At 36.7% G+C, this 24,568-nt stretch overlaps 1 protein-coding gene across 1 annotated transcript in view; it reads left to right on the top strand.

Annotated features, from left to right (window-relative positions):
* The window catches only part of dars1 (aspartyl-tRNA synthetase 1), a 33,578-nt gene extending 9,238 nt beyond the window's left edge, over positions 1-24,340 (top strand). The window contains exons 6-18 of the mRNA XM_077216177.1: positions 1,084-1,186; positions 7,312-7,414; positions 10,613-10,693; positions 13,107-13,166; positions 17,252-17,363; positions 19,732-19,866; positions 20,822-20,969; positions 21,507-21,653; positions 21,757-21,799; positions 22,460-22,540; positions 22,633-22,744; positions 23,173-23,244; positions 23,865-24,340. Of these exons, the coding sequence (XP_077072292.1) occupies positions 1,084-1,186; positions 7,312-7,414; positions 10,613-10,693; positions 13,107-13,166; positions 17,252-17,363; positions 19,732-19,866; positions 20,822-20,969; positions 21,507-21,653; positions 21,757-21,799; positions 22,460-22,540; positions 22,633-22,744; positions 23,173-23,244; positions 23,865-23,956 (1,289 nt within the window). The 3' untranslated portion in view covers positions 23,957-24,340. The remainder of the gene's footprint in view (positions 1-1,083; positions 1,187-7,311; positions 7,415-10,612; positions 10,694-13,106; positions 13,167-17,251; positions 17,364-19,731; positions 19,867-20,821; positions 20,970-21,506; positions 21,654-21,756; positions 21,800-22,459; positions 22,541-22,632; positions 22,745-23,172; positions 23,245-23,864) is intronic.
* Positions 24,341-24,568: the final 228 nt, after the last annotated feature.

The following is a 24,568-nucleotide window of genomic DNA, read 5'->3' as shown; positions in this document are numbered from 1 at the left end:
TGGTCTCTGATCTTGACCTGATCCGTGTCAGGTTTACACAAATCGGAGTTTGTTCACTCTCAAGGTGTCTGATTAGCAATTTGGTGACAAGTCTGGACTATGTACATTGTGTCTTTCAAAGAGATGTCCTGTCTGTTGACGGCTGATTGGTGCCAGTAGATTTGGTGCTTTTATTTAACTCCTCTGACTAGCGTTGAACCAGCCTGCTCTACAATAATCTCTGACCTTAATCATAGTTTGTTTGAGGTGTCTTTGACACTGTCGTAATATGACAATATTCTCAAGTAATTGGTTAATATTTAGTGTTGATACACTCATTCTTATATCTATGGTTTTGTAATCAGAACCCATATACTACATGAATGTTTCCGTTTCTGTAAAGACACAGGAAACTGCATTTGCAAAAACATAATATAATGTGATGTAGCACACATGCAGAGGGCGATCCCTTTGGGGACTGGATTAAGAAAGTGAAAACATTATTATGTTGTGTTGTGCTCCGTTTCCATTCAAATGTTTGGGGTCAGTCAAGTCTTTTATGCTCACCAAGGGTGCATTTATTTGATCAAAAATAATCCATTTTAAATTTCACAATTTAAAATAACTGTTTTCTGTTTGAATATATTTTTAAAATGTAATTTATTCCTGTGATGGCAAAGCTGAATTTTCAGCATCATTGCTCCAGTCTTCAGTGTCACATGATCCTTTCAGAAATCATTCAAATATGCTGATTTGGAGCTCAAAGACATTTATTATTATTATCAATGTTGAAAACAGTTAATATTTTTGTGGAAACCGATACTTTTTTTCAGTATTCTTCGATGAATAGAACGCTCTAACGAACAGCATTTATTTGAGATAGAAATCCTTTGGAACATTATACTTGTCTTTACTCTCACTTTCGAAAAATTTAATGCATCCTTGCTGAATAAAAGTATTAATTCCTTTAAAAACAAAAATCCCAAAACATTTGAACAGTAGTGTTATGTGTAATTAGTGGGCTCTTTGTCCAGGCCAGTTAACATCCACCCTGGTTTTAAGGTATGTTGAGGTATGTTTACTGACAGGTTGTTTTTCCTCTAGGGAAACAGTGCTTCTTGGTCTTGCGTCACCAGCAGTTCACCGTGCAGGCCCTGCTCGCCGTGGGAGAACGTGCGAGCAAGCAGATGGTCAAGTTTGCAGCTAAGTGAGTAGAGGCTATGTTTCCTGTCAAACAATGGTGGGAAAAGTGAAGTCCTGGCGACTCATTCCATTTTACCATGTTGAGTAACGATCGATAAAGTTTCACTTCAGAACAAAAGCTCAATTTTTGCAGTCGGAAACGGCTTTCCCTCAACACTGTAATGGGTCGTTCCCCTTAAAACAACAAATAGTAGATACATCAGAGAGACAGAGATCTACTTTAAAGTCTGGCCTGAATGAATGACTCTGGGTTAGGGGTCAAATAGAGGGTTGTGGGACAATAGGACCAACATTCAGTCACAAATACAACACTGAAACCTTTCGTTTCATACAATGCGGCACGTGAGTTACCAGTTAGTTTCTTATTTATTATCGGCTCAGTCTGGATGTATGGAAATATGAATGTTTGAAAATGTTTCATCAGATAGTAAGCTTTCATGGCTATATGGTAGACAAGTCACTTTGTTTTCAAGTCCACTTCCAGTCTTTTAAGAGGGTCAGAGGGGTTTGCTGCTTAACAGAGCTAACATCCTCTGTTTTCTCATGCAGCATTGAATGGAGGCTAAACTATTCACTTTATCAGTCGTGAATTAGGAAGGTTGATAATCAGCATGTGTTGATCTTGTTTCCCTTTGCTTGCATTTTAATGTAATTGTTCTCGACTCAAAGGGTCCTGGTTGATATCTGTGCACTTGGTTATTTGTTAACTGAAAGATTTCACTTCGGCAGAAATCTTAGATGAGCGTTTCCACACATCGCAGATCTTTGGAGCAGATTATTTGTGTTTTGTAGAGAAACTTCCTCTCTCTGTGTGTTACGTAAATGTTTGTGGAGTAACATAACGGTTGGAGAGTTTCAGTTAGGGGATGTTAAAGAAATAATCTAGTTCCCACATGAAATGGCATTTTCTTTTATTGTTGGCGCATGTTTAACACACCCAACTTGTTCCATCAAACACCTCATTTATTTGATTTATGTACCTGTTAATAAACATTTTTGAGTACAAGAATCATCTAAAGTAATGATGTGGCATATTTTAAAGTAATGTAGATCCATATCAGGTTACTCTAAGATGCACATTTCCCATTTCTATTGTTTACCTGTAATTCTGTTTGAGAGCAAGCTCACATTTCCTAAAACAGGTTTATTGTTCAGTTTTTTGAAAGTAAAATTGACGGAAAAATATCATGCAAGTTTGAATATTGCAGGGTGAATAATTAAACGTATTGTAAAATACATAGTTTTGAATTTCAAATCAGTTTGGACGGGTCGTGTTCAAAGAAATATTTCAAAACTTGCTTAATTATATTTTATGTTACTTAGCAGAAATATTCTATTTATTTGTTGTAAATATTTATATTTAAATAATTTTTTTTATAAAAGCAATAGTCATAATTAACTTGGATGCATTACAGTGCACATTACATGGTTATTTTCACATCCTTTTACCATAGTAGAATCTACCATTCAGAATCTACATGCAATGCAAATGAAATAATTCTACATAAATATAATATAAAATATAAATTTCATTCACTGGTAGTCAAGTAAACAGTCTGTAATAAAATAATAACAAATACAAGCAATGGCACAAATAAATAACAGAAAAAATATGCAAATTAAATAAACAGTGTTTTTCAGGTAGTAGTTAGATACAGATTAAGTATATTATGTACAGAAATTGATTAAAGTAATTACACGTAAAAGTAATTACATGTAATTGCATTGTTAACGCAATTAACGTGGCATTTGTTATTTTTTGTCATCCTTTGGCTAGTGTTCCATGATCCCGCTTTTATACGCGCGAATGCTTAAACCATTCATGCGTCAACCATTCAGGTTGAAAGAGCCAGTATCATGTGCACAGACCGTACGCCAGAATACAGTTCTCTTTCGCACTTGAACGAACAATAACACACACAATTATGCCAAAATGCTGTTTGTCGAGAATCTTCATAACATAAGAGCAGTCTTATGATGGACGTAAAGAATTGTGAGAGAATGAGGCGTGTGTGAGATCCGCGTCTCTGTCAGCAACGGCTGCTCTTAAAGGGCCAGTGGCCAATAAAGCTTTGTCAGTAAAGTTAAACAAAGAACAAATGGAACACAGAAAATTACTCACTGCTCTTGACTAAAGATCTTGTGTTAAATAAGGATTAGTCTATATATAATTTATAATTTTATGCAGCGCAGACTTTTTGATAACTTTATTCAATTTCTGTATATGTCCTACCTGTTAGACCGGAAGGGCACAGGTAAATATGATATTTATTATGGGTTTATTCGAGGAATGGATTGTTTTAAGTTCACTTAAATTAAAAGCTGTTATCTTTTTTGAAGCCTAATAAATGTTTTAAAACATTTATACCTTTCAATTTTAATGACCAAATCACTGTAATGTTGGATGGCTATACTTAATGTTTAAAATGGGGGAGAGGGGGTCATTTTTATCCAGACATCAATGGCTTATTGTTCATTATAGGTGTCATCAATCATTTAGTTTGTGTTGCTAGTTTGAGTTGAGAAATACACATTTCAGAATCATCACTAATCTGTGTGTGCATTTTGCTTTAGAACTCAAGCAAGTTGACTCATGAAACCATTTGTTTATTATATCGCAATCGCAATATTGACCTCAATAATCGCTATATGACATTTTCCCCAAATCGTGCAGCCCTAATACTCACCAAGATAACGTTTTGGCATTTTGACATAATTTTGTGTGAAATTGTCCTTTCAAGCGCAAGAAGACGTGAAAGAGAGCTCAATTCAGCTTCGCATGTGCAATTTGCGCACACAAAAACTTGCGCTTTAATGTTTAAATTGGCAAGGCTTAAAAACGTGTGCAAATGATAAACTTCCATGACGACTTAGCACTGGTCCGATCGGGACAGTCAACAAGCCCTTCATGTGCTCTCTTTCTCTCACGGTTGAGTGTGTGTGTGTGAGAGAAAGCGACAGAGGACGCTGTCAGCCAAACGACGGTGTGTAAAGCTCAACAGGCAACGAAATTATATCTGCTCTAAACTTATTTTTTGCCTTACAGGTGACTGTAATTTACTACATTGGCTAATTAAAGATATTTTTAGTCGCCTCTCATGAAATGTGGTCGCATATGTGAGTGATTTACTCTCTTTGTAGAGGGTTGCTTTGTAGTATTGAAATTTATCTTGAATACAAACCAGGCTATAAAGCTACTCAGTGCTGATGTCCACCGTAATTTTACATGCTTCTTTACACCACTTCACCTCCTGTTTGTGCCATATCTGTGTATATTAAGATTATTAAGCATTGCTTCCTGAACATAGGATGCTCCAGACTCTGATTAGAGTTTCTTTCCTGCTGAGCCTTCCCACCTCAAAACACTACAGACAAGCACCATGTTATTTGGAGCACAGATCCCCCTAGATGATGCGTAGTCTTCTTTGCAAAAACTGTCACTCAGATTTGAAACTAACTAATAGCTCTGTATCTTAATTATTAGCCGTGCTTGCTAATCTTCTTCAGTAAATTTAGTTTGAAATGGAATGTTGTTTGGCAAAAGCCTATGAGCTCAATCAGAGGGCAGGTCAAACACACTTGCTCTCTGTGTAATCCTCTCTTTATATCCACCTCTCTCCTCCACCCAGTGTCCTTTCAATGCGGAGCCCATCATGGGCGGCTTAGTGTTCAGTAACCAGACTTAATCAGGACTTATGAAGAGTGTCTGTATGGAGATTGTTTGAGAGAGCCGTGTGAGCAGAACTGATCCCAGAGCGATGTGGCCGCTCTCTGAGCAGCAGCTGGCAGGGACTGGCGCGTCTCATTCTCACTCTCTCTGGTCTCTCATTACTCCTATGTAATGACTAGAGCTGAAGGTTGCAATCTCAATTTGTGCCGTCTGCTTCTCCAGCAGACAGTTGGCCGTCGCTTTTACGTTTGACCTTAGAGAGACGACATGGCTTAGACTTACCAATCTAATATTGTTTCACTAAAAGCAGTAGGTCATCCAAAATTAAAGTGGTAAATTTATCACTCTCATGACGTTCCAGACCGGTTTGACATTATTTTAAATTTGATGACCGATCTTGAATGATAGTTCAAAGTGACTGTCAGTCAAGCTTAAAAAAATATTGTGTTCCACTGAAAAAAACCCATGCTTAACATATTCGTTTGAAATGAGAGGTTAAGTAGATGGTATTATTTCCATCTTTAGGTGAATGCCCTTTATTGCTAAGATTTTTTTCAGTATTTGTGGTGATGAGAATCCTGTGGCCTTTTGGTTTGTGATGTAAAGAACTTAAAATACATACTGTTTAAGCATAGTAAAAGTGACGTGGGTTGTCTTTGAACGGGGAAAAGGAGAACCCTGTATATCACGTGGGAGAAGTCACATGTGAAGACACTGTTGCCTAACAATGTGATCTCATGAGTTTCCATGAAGTTGTTCTACAGTTTTTGTTTCATGTGTGCTATTCTAAAAGTTGTTTGAAAAACACCTAAGACTTATCATTAAGTCTTAAAAAAAGTTTTTATAAAATTCAAATTGTGCTTTTTGAGGGACATTTATATTCATTGTATTGTGACCAATTAGTTATTAAAAGAGCAAGTGTTCTGTACACTACCGTTCAAAGGTTTAGGGTCAGCAAGGGGATTTATTTTAAATTAAACAGGGGAACGGGACAGATTAATAGCTGCGCAGTACTTGGTAGCCTTGTCCGCCTAAATTAATTATAAATAAACATATATTTATATATTTACTATAATAAACTTGTAGGCTATTTGCAGTATATTAAATCGTTTTTTGACCTAATTATTTTGCACTGAAATGACACACTCGAGTCTGTCGGCTCTGACAGCGTTGCATTACGTGCACCTGCGCAATATAGCCTATGATTTCCGAAAATAGTACTGTCAACTAGTGATATCAGCACAAGAACTGTTGAGGAATATGCAACATGATTTAGACTATTGTTTTTGTCATAATGTTATTATAACTGACAGACACTATCATTTCAGCCGCTCTGTGCATGTCTTCGCACGGAGCGAGGCTGAACATAGGAGCTCAGTTTCGCGGCTGAGACCGAATAGACTATATTTATTTAAAGCTTTTACTCTTAAACACACAAGGCACGTCCACTTTAATGAAAAAAGAATATTTATTAAACAAACCAGATCAAGACGAGAGCAGAAACGAAATAAAGTGCATAACTGAAAAATAAAGCATATAGGCTCAAAACAAATACAAACAGCGCAAAAAAAGGCTAAACATTTTTTTTTATAATAAAGTGCCCAAATTCAATAAATAATACTAGAAATAAATGGTCACAATAAAAAAAAGTGAACCATAAAATGTTTCCAGCGTGGTCTGGGTGTGTCTGGGGGATGCTACCGTCGTTGCGTGCGGGTGCGCCTGCAGTTAACTTATAAAACGATTATTACTAATTGGCATATTTCAATGTTTTATGCCAATTCTGATATGTTCATTCATATAGCAACTCAAAACAGACGGGGCAACTGAACGCAGACAAGTTAGCTTACCGTTTTTAGGTGATATGCCATGTTTGATGTCGAGCTGTGAGATGCAAACTTTGCCTTCGACTCTTTTTCTATTTTCTATTTTCATAAAATACTGCCACACTCCAGATGTCTTTGTCATGGTAGATTACTCTGACAGTAAATTAAACGCTAAATTCAGCAAACCACCATGGATGATGCAGACCAATCTTCAATCTGTCTCCAGTGGGTTGGGCTAATCCAAAAAAGTGAAAACAAGGGGGGTGTTCTGAAGACAGACTGTTACCTGTGAAACAGGGTTGCTCTGAAAACACCCCCATTAGCAATTAGTGATGAAATGAATGTAATGAAATTAACGCAGCAAAAAGTCGACCAATCAGAATTTTAGTCGAGCCAGAACTTATCGACCAATAAATCGAGTAGTCAACTGGGAGATTACAGCCCTAGTAGTGTGAACTCTAAAACGCCCATAAAACTGTATATATAATGTTTATACAAGATTTATGAATATATATTTGTAATCACTTTTGGAGTGCATTTATTGATTTTTCAGGACACTAGTGCCTCATTTCATGTCAGCTGTCCAAATGTGTTTTCCCCCTTCATCCTCATGCTGTATTTTTCTATTCACAGCCTCACGAAGGAGAGCATCATTGACGTGGAGGCTGTGGTGAAGAAGGTGGAGCAGAAGATCGAGAGCTGTTCCCAGCAGGATGTGGAGCTCCATGTTGAGAGGGTAGAGATCAAAGATCTATATTACTTGATTAAAAGAATACATCTGATTTAGGGCTGGACAATAATTCAATATCAATATATATCGCGATATTATTTTTTTCCGATAACGGTGATATGATTTTTAAACACATTTTCGATTTTTCAATATACATAGCAGCATTTGTCACTGACTGACGTTAGGCGCGCAGCCGTCAGAAAGAGCAGAACACAATTGGCTACTTTCCTGATGACGTACACCACAGACACGCAGCCACTGCTCAGAGCAGCGGATCTCCAACGCGGCAAGTTTCAGCCACAGAATGAGTGCCCCTGACCGCAATGCAAATTTGACTGAACGAGCTTCCTCAAGTGAGGAGAAAGCAGACGAAATAGTTGATAAGAGAGGAAAGACTAATTCAGTGGTATAAATTCAGTGGTGTTTCGGTGTTTCAGCGTGCTGCAAAATGTGCCGGAGTGTGACTGCCGAGTCCGACTAGCAGCGGGAAGACATCAAACGAGGATCAGGAGATAGACTGTGCCGATGCGCGCGTCCGCGGCCAGGAACGTCGCGTCCACACTCTAAAAATAGCTCACCGAAAGTTCTAATGAGCAGGTATCGCTCCCTGTGAATGTCCTGACGCGCGCACACACACACACACGCACATGACGCGCAGAATCCAGTTCTCTTTCTTTAGCGCTTGAATAATAACACACACATTTATGCCAAAATGTCCGTTTTGTCAATGGTATCCTCACAAGAACAGTCTAAATGAGTTAAATAAAATCTTAAATGAAAGTTAAGAGTAGCCTAAATGAGAAAATTAAATGAGTAAATCCTCTCATCAGCGACAGATCTTAAAGGGACAGCAGCCAATTCTGTCTGTCAGTTAAGTTAACCAAAGAACAAAGGGGAACATAGCAAATTACTCACTGATCTTGTCTAAAGAACGTGTGTAGCTTTAATAAGGATTAATCTATATTTAATTTATAATTCATGCAGTTCAGACTATTTGATAACCTTATTCAATTTCTGTATATTTCAGTTTTATTTACACACAAAACATTAATGGTGAACATTTTTGACTTTATAAAATGATTATCTCAAGTCTTGAAAAAAGTAAGACATATTTTTGTTATACATAGTTTAGTAGCCTACTTTTATTTTTGGCAGAATTTATCATTATAATCAACTTAATTATTTCCTGGATTTTGTAACACCATAGTCCCTAAATTTATGTAAATGCAGGAAATGGGATTTAAATCGGAAAAATATTCCCCCATTTTGTTTACCAAATGTTTCACAAATGTTATGGCAAATGTAAATTTAAAAACAGAAATGCATTGCCATTTTACATATTACATTGTCATTTTCCATATTACATTTCAAACTGAATATTGCTACCCATATGCTTTCATAGTCTTGTAGCAGGTATTGAGAAGAGAATATTATTGTTATGATGGGTTATTTCATTGCTTCATGTAGTTTGTTATGGTGCAGTAGCGAAAGACTCCAGCAGATTTCACAGACTTGGCAAATTCATTTTTCAGAAGATTGTAGGAACAGACCTCTGTTATGGGCGGCCTTGGCAGTTTTTCTGAGGCTTTTATAATGTTCATATCGATATCGGAATTATATCGTATCGACGGAAATTAAGAAATATATTGTGATATAAAATTTGGCCATATCGTCCAGCCCTAATCTGATTTACATCTCTGTAAAATAGGGCTGCAACTAACGATTATTTTGATAATCGATTAATCGGACGATTATTTTTTCGATTAATCAATTAATCGGATAGAAATTAAATTAGATTTTTTTTTTATTATAACTAAATAAAACCGTAAATCAGGGTATTTATGTGTAAAAGTGTACTTTAAAAAGTGCAAAATCCACACATTGAGTTTTACTAATATCAATATTTGCATTGTTTTTAATGATAATTGTTGATGGCAAGTTGACAAACATGATTATTGTTAAAAAAATGATATCCAACATATTATGTTTTAACACAATTTTTGTTAAAACAAATTTACACAGACATGTTGTTCAGATGTGAATATCTGAACTAAAAACAAACTAAAAACATCTAAAATATATAATTCATTTAATTTTTATTTAAAATTAATTATATATAAGGAATATAAGGATAAAGAATATAATATATATTATATATATAATATATAAAAGAATATAATATAAGGATAAATTGATTAAATAAATATAGAAAGACTGAAAACAATTGTGTGAATGTAGAGCCGCAGTAGATCGCGTTTGAAAAACAATTAAAAAAAAAAGAGAACGGAATGGAGGTAACGTTACCCAGCAAGCTAACAGGCTTGAGTAAAGGACAGGAGAAATTATGCATTAGTGCACAAGCATTCGCTGAAAACCACTGAGTACAGTGACTAAAAAACAATATTTTACTGCTGCTGTTATTAACTGCCTTTGTATTTAATGCTTCACTTTGTAAACACCGTTTTAATTTAACCTATTTCTGCGGTAGCGCTATTTTAATCCATCACTTACGTTGCGAGCGAACTGATTGCACAACCTGATGCTCGAGACAAAATACAGACATCCCGGAAGTCCCGGGAGTCTCCCGCATATTGATTGCGGCTCCCTGATGCCCGCGAATTAGTTCAAACTCCCGAAATCTAGAGCGCGCAAGCAAGAGCGCGCATGCGAGACAGAAGAGACTGCTCCAAACCGTGTAGCGCGCGCGCTCGGCAGAGCGCCTGAGGGAGAGAGACCTTGCGTGTGTGTGCGTACCAGTAAACGCTCCCCGTGATGTAAGCAGACCAACTAATCGATAATGACATTCGTTGACAACGATTTTCATAACCGATTATAATCGATTTTATCGATTAGTTGTTGCAGCCCTACTGTAAATATTGAAAGTTTAATCGGAAACAATCCTTATAATGGTATATAGGATCTTTGTAATTGTATCTTTCACAACAATAAGACCTGCAAAAACCTGTGAGACTTACTTTCTTCTGTGGAACATAAAAGGAGCTGTGTAGCACAATGTCTACAAAGCTTCTGTAGTTCATGCAATAAAAGTGGATGGGGACCAGGGACAGTTGAGGTCACTATTCACGTTCATTGTATGGAAAAGGGCAGCTTAGACATTCTGCTAGATAACTTCTTTTTGTTGAGGAGTTTTGTATTAAAGCTGCAATCATAGCTTAAACTCTCTTTTCTGTGTCTTTGTCCTAGATCTTTGTGATCAGCCAGTCTGAGGCCAGACTTCCCCTTCAGCTAGAAGACGCTGTCAGGCCCGAGGGAGAAGGAGATGAGGTGAGAAACGGTCAAAAACAAAACCTAAATGAAAAATGTTAAAACAGTTCTCTCAGTTCAGTGTTACAATAATCCAGAGTCCAAGTTCAGTTAGACATGTTGAGTTAAAAGAAATGCAAGCATACTGCACAGTATATAGTACACTGCATAGTATTTCTTTTTGAAAACTATGAAGAACCAAACTTTTTTTATAGTAGTGTTACATTGTTGACAGTATTGCATTGTGGTACATAGCATTTCTTGCAGTGTATAGCCCAAAGTAAATTTCGTTTTTGAGCGTATGCGTACAGTCGAACACGTTGCCTTTCAAAGTATACTGCATTTGACAGCATGTGCGAAGGAAAGTTTCATCTTTGTCCATTGTCTGTCCATTTTGCTCCAGAAGTTATGACTGATAAAATGTCTTGTATTCTTTGGAACTAAAGTTACGGCTATCTCATAACCTCCTCACACAAGCGCTTGTCAATGCGGACATCTGTCATTGTTGCAGTGTTTTGTTGTTGTTCTGTCTCTTTAGTTCAGATTTCTACTGTGAAACGAGATCTTGTGGAATAACTGATCAGTGCAAAACAAATTCAATGCGCACGTACGACCCGCACGTTATAAGAAACGTGCTGCGATCCTTCTATTCTGGTGACACCTGAGACGACCCTTGTGTACGAGTAAAAACCAAAGTATACTTTGGGCTTAAGCTGTTGTGTACTTCTAATAGCAAATGCAGCAGGTCATCCATGCATACCATGCATATGGAAAATTACTGTGCACAGTATACATGCTACAGACTACAGAAATGGCTATTCATAGCTTCTGTCTTTGCCCCTCTTTCTTGACGTCAGTCAGTTCTTGGTGTTTATGTAGTAAGACAAAACCAGCTGCAGTTGCTGTCCAGGTGTTCTCTGCAGGGATTCCACAACGCCAGTCAGACAGAGCATCTGCCGCCTCATTACGCCTGTGTCTTATCGGCCCGGTCTCGAGCTCCTACAGGCTTTATGAAGAAAAGATAACTCAGGAGCCATGGGGCAGCCTCTGCAAGATAAACTATTTGAATATAGTTTTTGAATATATACACTACTGTTCAAAACTTTTAAAATGTTTGGGTGGGTTTCTTATGCTACATTTGTTTGACCAAAATTACAAAAAAAACAGTGACATTCTAAAACATTATAACAATTTAAAATAACTGTTTTTTTTTGTCTTAATATATTTTAAAATATAATTTATTATCCTGATGGCACAGCTGAATTTTCAGAATTATTACGCCAGTCTTCCGTGTCACATGATCCTTCAGAAATGTTTAATATGCTGATTTGGTGCTCAAGAAACATTATTATAAATGGTGATTAATATTCATATTTTCATGGAAAACATAATTATTTTCAGGATTCTTTGAAGAATATATGTGACATTTATTTATTGAGGAGGAATAACCCCTTGAGATGAGCCATCTCGTTTTCGAGGGGGTCCTCGAATCCAGATACAGAAATTGACATTGACCTTACAACAGCAGTCAAATAGAAAATAACAAAATAAAAAACACATACACATACAAGACTCTCCAAAGGTGGCGCACTCATCCCTAAACAAAGTAAACACACATAATATGTATGTACCGAAACACACATCTAGACACCAGTAAGCACATATACATACAAAAAAATGTATGGTATCAACTCAATCAGTGGTAGCCACTACAGAGTGTAGTAGACCACCGATAATACTTCAACTTCTGCCCCGACCTGTGTCCTTTAACCAGCTCAAAAACAAAAACAAATATTTTTTAAACAATTACATATATTTTGAAGATGTTGAGCTAGGTGATTTCTAAACATTGAAAAGGAAGTTAAAGAGCGAATTACAATTGGAAGGTTATTCCAATCATACAGTGCTTTGAATTGAAATGCATATCTTCCTATTTCTTTATTGATTATAAATTTCAAAACAACAGCATTCATTTGAAATAGAAATCTTTTGTAACCTTATGAATGTCTCTACTGTGACTTTTGATCAATTTAATGCACCCTTGTGGAATAAAAGTATTAATTTCTTTAAAAAAAAACGTACTGACTTTTGATTGGCACTGTATATTATACCTGCATAATTTTCAGCTTGTTGCAAACTTTCTTTTTGTAAATTTAAGTATAAAAGTTTAAAGATGAAAATAAAGTTAAATGAAAATTATAAATATTTAAAAGTGAATGTGTGTGTGTGTGTGTGTGTATATATATATATATCAGGCCAGTGATAATGTTGGCATGGCAAGTGCAAATTAGTCTGGGAGAAAAAAAAACTTATTGTTGATCCCTGATGGAAGAATCATTTAGATTTGGAATTACACGATTTTGAACCATTCAGATTTATTTGTGAGCTGTCAACAGAATTTTGAAGAAGAGTAATCGTGTCCTTTTTCTTTCAGGAGGGAAGAGCCACTGTCAATCAGGACACTAGACTGGACAACAGAGTTATCGATTTGAGGGTAAGCCAAGAGTAAAGTTTACAAGTATTTCCATCCTTCGGATGAGACGTTAAACCGAGGTCCTGACTCTCTGTGGTCATAAAAAAATCCCAGTATGTCCTTCGGAAAAAGAGTAGGGGTATAACCCCGGCATCCTGGCCAAATTGGCCCATTGCCCATATAAATGTAACAAATTATTAATTATTATTACAAGAATAAAGTTTAAACATAAGCCTAAAGTTAAACCTAAGCCAGTACTATTTGAAGTCGGCATGAAATCAGAATTGACATTATTTACTTTGTTAGCGCACAAAACTAGTCTTGTGGTGAACAATCGACCCGTGCAAGTTAATACACAGAAAAAAATAGTTTGTCGTGGTGATCTTTAATCAAAATCTGAAAATTTGCTTCCGTTCCGGAATGGCGTTCCTTCTCTGATGACGTCAGTTTGATGCCTTGGGATGAATAATCTTCCCTCTCCCCTCCAACCGTCAGTCTGCTTTGAGCAAAAGATGGAGAGGATGTCACGGAACGTGCAAGGCAAAAAAGGTGTGAGGACTCAAATGCAGGAGAATGGTAATTTATTACAAAAATAAACAAACACAAAGCAAAAAACCCACGAGGGGGAAAACACAATGAATAAAAATGAAACCACAACTGAACCTTAACATGAAGCGGGGAACGGGAGACATTAGACAACGATCCGACGAAGACTGCAAACAAGAGGAGACTTAAGAAGGGAACAAATCAAGAGGGGACAGGTGGAAGAACTCAAACAATAATCAGGTAACGAGGGGGAGGGATCAGACAACGACAAGAGCACATGGCCCAAAATAACAAAACACCCATGTGCAACACAAGACAGGACAGGCATGTGACAGAGGAGGTGCGCTAAAATAAAACCATGCACTTTATTCAATATTCCGTTTCAGTTGGAAATACTTCACAACACTGAAGTAAAGTTATTTGCAACTTCCGGTTCCGGGTCTAAATTTCTTATCAGTTTTATTTAGATAAACGTGACGTAAAAGTATAACAATGTTAAATGAAAAGAGTTTTTACTCTAATAAAACATGGATTTGCGAGCATAAGCGGAACTAAAGGTGTCCAAATAAACACGTTGTTGTCTTTGGTGAATCTGGACAATTGTGAAACAGCTGTATCGTCATCATGTAGCCCCTCTGGAGAAACTGCACTGACTGAACCAGCTGACTGCTTTCGTATCGCTCTCGCTGTATGATGGCATACGTCACGCGGCGTCTGTACTTTCCAACTGGCATACGCTGCTTCAACTCACACGCTAATCATTCAGAGCAGTGTCTTGTGAAGTCGAATACACCTATTAAGATAAATGGGAATCTATCGGATAGTTTTCTGCAGTTACTACTGTATAGACCTCCTTAGTGTATCCTCCCTGACTTCCTGTTATTGTGAAATGAGAACAAGGCGATAAGGTTCTGAAATAAAGGAAAATCCCAAATGAGCTTTTTGTTCTGATTTATGAAGTCCCGATGATGTGGTTGTAGGACTCGGGCGCTGCGATTGGACTCCTGTGCTATGTGAGAGCACCTGTTTCTGAGACAATGTGTTTGTGTGCTTTCACACTTTCATTTTAGTGAAGAGCAAAGCAATAAACGGTTTTCAGCGTTGGCTGGATTAGCTCCGACATAATGAAAGACCTCCATGTCACGCACCCACAAACCAAATGTTTTTTTGTTTGTTTTTTACACACCAAAGGAGATTGAAATCTGGCAGTGTTGTAGGACTGTGACAATGCACCAAACTCTGAGAGAGCTGCTCTTTTTTGAGAACTTCCAGAAAGTGAAGGCAGAAATCTGAGAGCGCGAGGCGGGGGAGTCAAACCACAGGACAACTGCTTTTCGCGCCTATTTGGTTTTCACTGCAACCTTGTGACCGTAAAGTGATGCACACAGCTCCTTTCTCCACGCCTACTGCGAGAGACGTGCGAGGACGTCAACTGAAACCTGCGTGTTTCCACACTCCACTGATAACAGCTTTGCATATAAACTGTACAACAACTTAGTTTACAGACTAGTCACTAAATGTCCTGGCAACATATCCCCTGGCGCCGGGTTATCATGATCTGCACTAAGAACATAGACAGACTGTCTTAATATGTTGCCTCTTTGATATTTATTAGCCGATTAATAGGAGGAAGCCCTATTGTCCTGTTTATAGTACATTTACTGCATGGTTTTAAAGTGATAAATTACTACACAATAACTAATATTTAAAAAAAAAGTTAATCTACAGTTTTCTAGTTACGTTCAGCTATATGTTATTGTTCAGCTATATGACATTTGCTGTTAGTGAGTGCAATCTCTATTTAATTATTTTTAAAACAAATACATTAGTCAAGTTGTAGGAACACATTTACAAACCACAAATGATAATATGAACTTTTTTAACTACTTAGATGTGGACATTTTCTGAAAGGAAGGCAGCATCTAAGATATCTTGATTTGAACCTATTCTAAAGCAGAAACACATTTATGATTTTGTAAATAAGGCTATACCAGAGTGCATTGACAAGCTCAGGGATGAGAAATAACATTTATAAATATACTCTACTGTTCAAAAGTTTGGGGTAAGATTTTGTTGTTGTTGAAAGAAATCAATATTTTAACAAGGTTGCAATAATTTAATTAAAAGTGACACTGAATAATAAATGTTTCTTGGGCATCAAATCAGCATATTAGAATGATATCTGAAGGATCATGTGACACTGAAGATTGGAGTAATGATGCAAAAAATTCAGCTTCAGGGTTAAAAAATACATTAAATTAGACAAGTTAAATTGTTTTATTTCACAGTAGTACTGTTTTACTGTATTTTTGATCAAATAGATTTCTTGCTAAAATATGATCAATTCTTACCAACCCCAAACTTTTGAACTGTAGTGTACTTCTTTTCAGTACTGAAACTGATCATTTTAATATTTTAATCCCCTATCTTACCCATTGTCGGTGTCTGCTATGTATTTCTTGTATTTATCACCCAAACATGTTAACTTCAAACCAAAGTTCGCCAGCCATCTTTATTAACACCCTCTTACCGTAAGACCAACTCTTATCGGCTTTAAGACCAGAAACTCTAAAACTGTTTGTCAAGTTTGCAGGTCAGTATTAGATTTATCAGCAATAAAAAATGACAGTTATGGTATCATAAATTTAGCCTATTCAGCTGAAATCACGCACAAATAGCAGTTTTCCGAGACCAGCTAATGCACAAGCATGTTAGATTTTTTCTGCAGAGCTGTTGATTTAAAATCAATTGCATTTCATTAGGAAGCTGCCTTGGAAGGTTGCTGCCTATGTAGGCAGTGCACTGCAAGGAACCTTACTTCATTTTGGCACAGAGCTAATTTATGTGATACTTCCCGGTCTAAAAATCTCCCTTAGGGAGTTTTAGAGGTTTATAATGTGGTCATAATGAGGTTGAAACTACAAACATGAAACCAGAATAAATCTGATTAACTTAAATCTCCAAAGAAATCTTAATGTTATACTATCACATAATGAATTCTTGCCTGCAAAAGCTAGTCTGTCCTAACTAAATCAAATCCAGTAAAACAAGAGGCTTGAAATATTGATATAGAAGCTGATTGTTTCTGTAGGATTTATGCGAGCTGTAGGTCACGAAGAATCGGAAACGCGACCCATATCACGGGTCATCAGGGAGTCATCCGATTCATGGGATATTCATGCTGAAAAAGCTTTTTTGCTCAATACCAAAGGATTCAGGAGGCTTTTTTGTTGCTGAAGATTGATTTTGCAAGTACCGTGTCCCTTTGGTACTGTGAAGAAGACCTAATTTATTTGTAATTCTGAAAAAATGACCAGAATATATTACGTTGCCAGTGAGATTTTATTGTAACATCATAAAAAGAGGTCTTCTGAGATCTAGCGTTGTTTCCTCCAGAACTTCTGCAGAAATCCTTTCAAAACCTTTGCGGTGCAAAAGGAAATGTAGATGATTCAAGGTGTCACATTGCATAAAAAGAGAAGTGCTGACATCAGTCCCTGACACACCCAAACAAACAGCTTACATAAGATGTTTACTAACCCATGTGTGTTCCCTCACAGACTACGACCAGCCAGGCCATCTTCCGGCTGCAGTCCGGCGTATGTCAGCTCTTCAGAGACACGCTCATCAACAAGGGCTTCGTGGAGATTCAGACCCCCAAGATCATCTCTGGTACGACCATCTCCAAGTTCACTTCATCTCTCTCCTTTTGTTCTCATCTCTGCATAATTTTGGAGAGTCAGGGGAAGTCAACATTGGCCTAAGCATGGTAGAGGAGCCATCAATGGTCTTACCTGTAATTATAGCCTTATTGTAACAAATGCTACTGTTGAACATTTACTAGAACTAAGGTATATTTTCATAAGGACAAGTAGAAGTTAGAATCAAGAGCCATGTGTAAAATGTGTTCTGACATTGACTGAAAAACCTGGCCTTCAGATATTCTAAGAAATTACGGACGAAATCATCAAGAGCCTAAGGAACTGTTAAGGAGTAGGAAATAAACTGTTTCAATATAAGAAAATGTTAGGCAAAGTTAGCTTGACTTCATGTGGCACTTTGAATTTGAACATTCTGTCAAACTGATAAGGTTCCAGGTGCTTAAATAATATAAAATAGATCATCTTATGTAAGCAAGTAATTGTTAACTAGGCTATTATTTTTTATTGAAGCTATACATACATCAACCAACTTTGCATGTGTGGATGATAACACAAAAGACCATTTTGCAAAAATAAATAAGCAATTAAATCAACCTCATTGCTAAAACTTTCCCCACATCTGAATCAACTTTTCTGAAATATTGTTCAGCAAAATGCCACATTACGGCATATACTGCATATTAAACGTGGTTTGGATTCCATTTTGTCTTTAAAATCAGTACAAAATGAAATTTTGCTCTCTCTGGTTTTTAAATGCAGGTTTGGATCTATAGTGAACGATTCATCCATTCATGTTTTTTTTTGATCTCGTAATTTTTAATCATAATATCTTTACTCAATCTTCTGGTGAACCAACAGACTTCTCTCTGGTGATGTATACCGGATGTCTCCGATCATTCAGTGTTGTTCTTCAGTCCCACACCTTTCTTACAATCGACTGCAAGCTTACATTCAGATATCCCTTCATTCAGTTATCAACCGATGGATAGAAACCAAGTCCCTGCACTACTTTTTTTTTTAATCGAATGTACCTCACAATACGGAAGAAAAGATCTGCCGCTACTTTCATTGTTATGGCTTTAACCTAACAGAGCATCTGAGATGTCATAAGGCGAACAGTCTCGTCTCCGTGTTCACACTGGAGGATCTGTATTCATGACGGCAGGGACAGAGTAGTACAGGTTTTATCTCTGTTCCTCACGCACCGAGCCTTCTGAATGATTTCCTGCTCATGGTGTCTAACTTAGTTTATTGTTCTTTCTCTGCACCTTCAGTCTCTAAAAATTTCAATTTCAAGGATTGATACTTTTTCATTTTCGGTGGTAAAAAAAAGTTTGCACTGTCAAAACACTGGCTGAAGAAAAAGGGGTGTTTATTAAGGAGATATGCCTCCAGTCACTGATAGGGTGCCATCATGTTAGCACTCTTGATATGGTGGGTACACAGAGTGCTATGGGATCTGCTGGGATTCATGAGCACAGCTGTCTTTGTGAAGAGTTCAGGGCCTGTTTCATTTGACTTGACTCAAGACTCATCTCTTAAAAGCACAGTTCACCCAAAAATAAATCTCATATAATATGCTACAAAAGGTTTCCATTTCAGATAAATGCTTTTTAACTTTCTGTTCACCAAAGAACACACGTATATATATATATATATATATATATATATATATATATATATATATATATATATATATATGTATGTGTGTGTGTGTGTGTATATAATGCGTATGTGTATGTGTGTGTATATATATATATATATATATATATATATATATATATATATATATATATATATATGTGTGTGTGTGTGTATATAATGCGTGTATGTGTATATGTATAAGTGTGTGTGTGTGTGTGTGTGTGTACTGGATACTGTCCTTAGTTGCTGAAAGTCTAGTGTAAAAATGATGGTGCTGAACTACTCAACAGTCTCTTAAATACGCTTCTTTTTTAGTCCACCAATGATTTCAAAGTTCTATGTATTACGTCAGCAAAGGTCTCAGTGGTGTTACAACACTTTCCCTCAACAAAACCCCCCTGTTGTGTTTGTGTGGTTTTCGCTGTTAAGGAAAACAGTTGCTTTCATTTCCTCTGCACCCCGACCGGCCAATCAGAACACATCTTTGTGACGCATACGCATTTCGAATTTAAACTTTGCCGCCTTTGGTGTGATCCGCCAGCATCAACATCAACATTGTGTTCTTTCAGTAAAACCGCATGACATCCGGTGTGCACACACCCAACTGTACGTGCCCTAAAGAACATCATGCTCATATTTACCACGCTTGCCATGAGAATTATCAGCTCACATTTGTGGACAAAATGTTACACATGACTACAGTACAAATGTTTTTTTTTTTGTGTTCTTAACAGCTGCCAGTGAGGGTGGCGCAAATGTCTTCACCGTCTCCTACTTCAAAACCAGTGCGTACCTGGCCCAGTCCCCTCAGCTCTACAAGCAAATGTGCATTTGTGCTGACTTTGACAAAGTCTTCTGTGTCGGACCAGGTAAAGCATAAAAATACACCCTCCCGTCTCTTTATTTTCCCTCTATTTGCTGTTTCCATCTTTAGGTCATCTTTAAAGTGGACAGTAAGATTTAACTGAACGTCCAGAGACAATCTCATAGACTGTGGCCTATAGAGTATCTGGCCACTTATTTGTAGAGGTCACCTTCACCAGTATCTCCTCCTTGCCAGTATGCAGATCAGGACATACTGCAGGATAAATAGACGGATTGCGCTATTGGTGCTTTTGGAGGGCACAGAAATCCCTCAGTGAATAGAGCAAGATTATCAAACACTTTTAGCTGAGCCGTTGGGCATAGACTTCAGAAAAATTCAGCTCATCAGGGACCTCTGCTGATGGGAGGTCACATTGTAGAAACTGCATAAGTGTTTTTTTTTTGTATACCTGGGTATATTCAAAACAAGTGCATTAGTCTGATTTTTTTGGCAAGAATATTTTGATAATTGATGATCTTGTTTTTTGACACGGAAATTTGAACAGCTGCATTTTACAAATGTAACTGCTACTAATATTGCTAGGCAGTTTTATTTTAGTATTATTTAAACACTATTATAGTATTGTGAATACTTTTGTTTCATTTTAGTAATTTTGTTTTGTGCTTTTGACCTTTTTCTTAGTAAATATAAAGAGAAATATAAAAAAACTATTTATTTTTAGTACAGTAAGTACTTCAACTTAAAATTATTTTATTTGAGTTAGTCGTCAAGGCAGCATTTCTAATTTATTTCAAATATTTCAAAACGTTTTAATAGTTTTGATTTTTGTTAACTATATCAACACTGCAACAAAGATGCATGTTTGCATAAGATTTTTTTTGTCTGCTGGAAACAATAGTAATGGGTTTAAAATCATGTTCCACTCAAGTTTGCCCAGTGTTTTAAATGAAATACTAAGGTTACTATGAATGTGAATCTCAGTTGTGTGTTTCTTCTAGTGTTTAGGGCTGAGGATTCCAACACTCATCGCCATCTGACGGAGTTTGTGGGTCTGGATATTGAAATGACTTTCAATTATCATTACCATGAGGTCATTGACTCCATTACTGACACCATGGTTCAGATCTTTAAAGGACTACGTGACCGGTAAGGGACGTGACTCCTTCAACATCCCCTTAAGTTCTCAAAAGTTTTAGTGAAGTCGTATTTCCTTTTAGAATAACGTGTTCCCATCAGAATAATGTCACATGAATTTCACTTGAAATTAATTAAAAGTGACCTCATTTATTCGGTAAACACCCTTTCTTTCACCTGTTATAAACCACGTTCATGTGGTTTATAATAACAAGGATATACACTGCCATCTAGTGGTCAGATTATTATTTATAAATATATTACATTATAACTGAAGTATTTTGCTGTCATTGTGTGGCAAATATTGCATACAATTGGAAATCCGACCGAAGCAGTCTCTATATGTAGAATGCATGAATATTTTATCCAGTAATCACAAACAACCTGACCAGCACTAAGAAAAGGGACATTTGCCTACTAATGGTTCACATTTGAAAGACCTTGAGAGACGCTTTTCAATTAAATCTTGGGCCTACATTTCATGCAAGGTCTCCTTTCTAGCTATGCATTCTCTTTTAATGGTGTGACTGTGATGCGGATCCACTGCAGGTTCCAGACAGAGATCCAGACCGTGAACAAGCAGTACCCCAGTGAGCCGTTCAAGTTCCTGGAGCCCACTCTGAGACTGGAGTATATGGAGGGAGTGGCAATGCTCAGAGCTGCTGGAGTGGAAATGGGCGATGAAGAAGATTTGAGGTCAGTGTGGCTTTCTTTCATAGAATTTCCCACATTGCACACACAGGGAATCTGTAACAGATTTTATAACAGATCTGTAATCTTTTAATTTTTTCTTCCTCAGCACACCCAACGAAAAGCTGCTTGGTCGTCTTGTGAAGGACAAGGTAAAAAGAAGTGATATATACTTGTGTTCAAATGTTTGGGGCCGATTCGTTTTTTTGAAAATGTTTTTGAAGGGAATATCTCAGCATTTGTTGTGCATTTGTTTGATCTAAAATGCAGTAAAACAGTAATATTGTGAAATTTTATTGCAATTCAGATTTCATCTTTTCATAGATTTAGTCATTTTCAGCATCATTACTCCAGACTTCAATGTCACATGACCAGGGCTTGACATTAACTTGTAACTTGCCAGCCACTCTGGCTAGTGGTTTTTCATAGTTCACTCAGAATTTTCACTGCCACAATTTTGAAATGGAAATGGTTAAGAAAAAAAAGAAGCTTTTCCCTGAAATAAGAAATAGGATGATAATACTACAAAATACAGACAATACTATACATACTATAGAACCCCAAGCTCCCTCTTTAGTCCACCCAGATTATTCATGGAAACTGTGAAAAATATGTCATTCTGAAGTCAGTTTGACATGTTTCTTTACTGCTTAAGGTCAGAGAGAGTGGAAAATGTCCTTTTAAAACAACATTTTCAATGTTTTTAGCTCCAGACATTTTGAAATCTAGACTTTGGGGACAAAATGTAATTCTACAAAGTATACGTGGAATATGCCCCATATAAATTAAACACACCTTTGTGATTATTTTAGTATGACACTGACTTCTATGTTCTGGACAAATACCCCTTGGCAGTAAGGCCATTCTACACCATGCCTGACCCCAACGACCCGGTAAGTGTTTTAAAGCCTTGTTAATCTAAATACATAGCTTTTTATTCACAGACTATGTGGTTCATAACAAACACCACATGTTCTTCCTGCAGAAATACTCCAACTCATATGATATGTTCATGAGAGGAGAGGAGATCCTGTCAGGAGCTCAGAGAGTCCACGATGCTCAGCTGCTCACTGAAAGGGCAATGCACCACAGCATTGGTAATTCAACAGCTGTGTTACAAAACCTACTAGAGTTTGGTGTTAACACATGTTGCTAAGCTAAAAAAACAAGAATGCACAAAATATCTAAATGTTGGTTGACCATAATGCATTTGAATTTCAACACTCCTCAGTATTTCATCTGCTTACTTTATTTTAAGGTGTCCTTGTTACAGTGTAATTTTAGATTTAAGTATTGAGCAATATTAATTAACTACATGTTCTTACTATAGGGCTAGGGTTAAGATCAGGGTGTGGTTTAGGGTTAGTTTCATGTAATGATGCATAATTTATAGTTATTACTATAGTAACTACATGTAACAAGGACTCTGTAAATATAAAGTGTCACCCTTCATCTTTATGGTAAATACTGACTACTCTAATGTCTGTTTTTAAGTAGATGACTCATTTTTTACTCTTTGTTACAGACCTGGATAAGATCAAGGCCTACATTGACTCGTTCCGTTATGGAGCGCCTCCTCATGCTGGCGGTGGCATAGGTGACGAACATTTTTTTACTATCTTGTAGTTTAGAAATGGTTGAATTGAACAGTTTAGTTACACTACTGTTCAAAGATTTGGAGTCTGAAAGAAATTCATACTATTATTCAGCAAGGATGCATTAAATTGATCAAAAGGGGACAGTAAAGACTTTTACATGGTTTCAACATCATTTTATTTCAAATATATTCTGATATTCATCAAAGAATCCTGAGAAAAATTTATCATGATTTTCACAAAATTAAGCAGCACAACTGTTGTCAACATTGATAATAAGAAATGTTTCTTGAGCAGCCAATCAGCATATTAGAATGATTTCTGAAGGTTCATGTGATTGATTTAGCTTTGCCAACAGAGGAATTATTATATTTTAAAATATATTCAGATAGAAAATAATAATTTTAAATTGTAAAAATATTTCACATTAATACAGTTTTTACTATATTTTTGATCAAATCAGTGCAGCCTTGGCGGGTATAAAAGACTTATTATAAAAAACAAAATAATTCTTACAGATCCCAGTCTTTTGAATTGTAGTGTATAGTTTCTAAAACAGTTTTAGTGTTTTAAAAATATTTCTGGCACAAGTGCATGATGTGTAATGTATGCCATCTCTTAGGTCTGGAGAGAGTGACCATGCTTTATCTCGGCCTACACAACGTACGTCAGACCTCCATGTTCCCCCGTGACCCCAAACGCCTGACCCCATAAAGATTAAAGTAGCCGGTCAGCCTCTCGTCTCCCATCCCGCCTGTACAACAGTACAAGCCTTCGGTCACTCAACCATCAGGGATCTGGACGTGCTAGGATGGGGAATTGCCATGACGATTAACCCACAAAAATTTAGCCACTTTTATAATACTTCTCACCAGATACAGAAGGATGTTAGATACATCTAATATACTTAAACCATTGAAGGGAATCAAAGTGAACTGTTAAATGATGCAGATGGTATTGTGACATGTAGATCTTGTGTCATTAAAATCATACTGTACATGTAGGTTTTTTTTCTACTGATCTATGTTCCTTACACACCAAGTTTTTGAGAATTCTAAAAAATAAATGAAACTGCACATGCACAATTAATTAACTAAATAGTATGTTTTTGATTGTTCTTCTTCTGAATGTTTGACTATAATGTGCAAAAAAAGCACATTAATGAATGTTTCAAGTGAACAAATCATAAGCACTTCCTATATGATTCCCCAAACATTGACAGTCAATATTACATCACTTCCAGCTTTGTAACGCCAGTGTAGACCTTTAGGGATAGTTCATAAAAATAAAAGAGTTCTGTCATTTTTTTTACTCATGTCATTCCAA

Source organism: Siphateles boraxobius, unplaced genomic scaffold, assembly GCF_051911475.1.
Source record: "Siphateles boraxobius isolate OS27281-9 unplaced genomic scaffold, OSU_SipBor_1 7, whole genome shotgun sequence".
Lineage (NCBI taxonomy): Eukaryota > Metazoa > Chordata > Actinopteri > Cypriniformes > Leuciscidae > Siphateles > Siphateles boraxobius.
The sequence above is the reverse complement of the archived record's forward strand: the minus strand, read 5'-3'. Positions and strand labels throughout refer to the sequence as shown.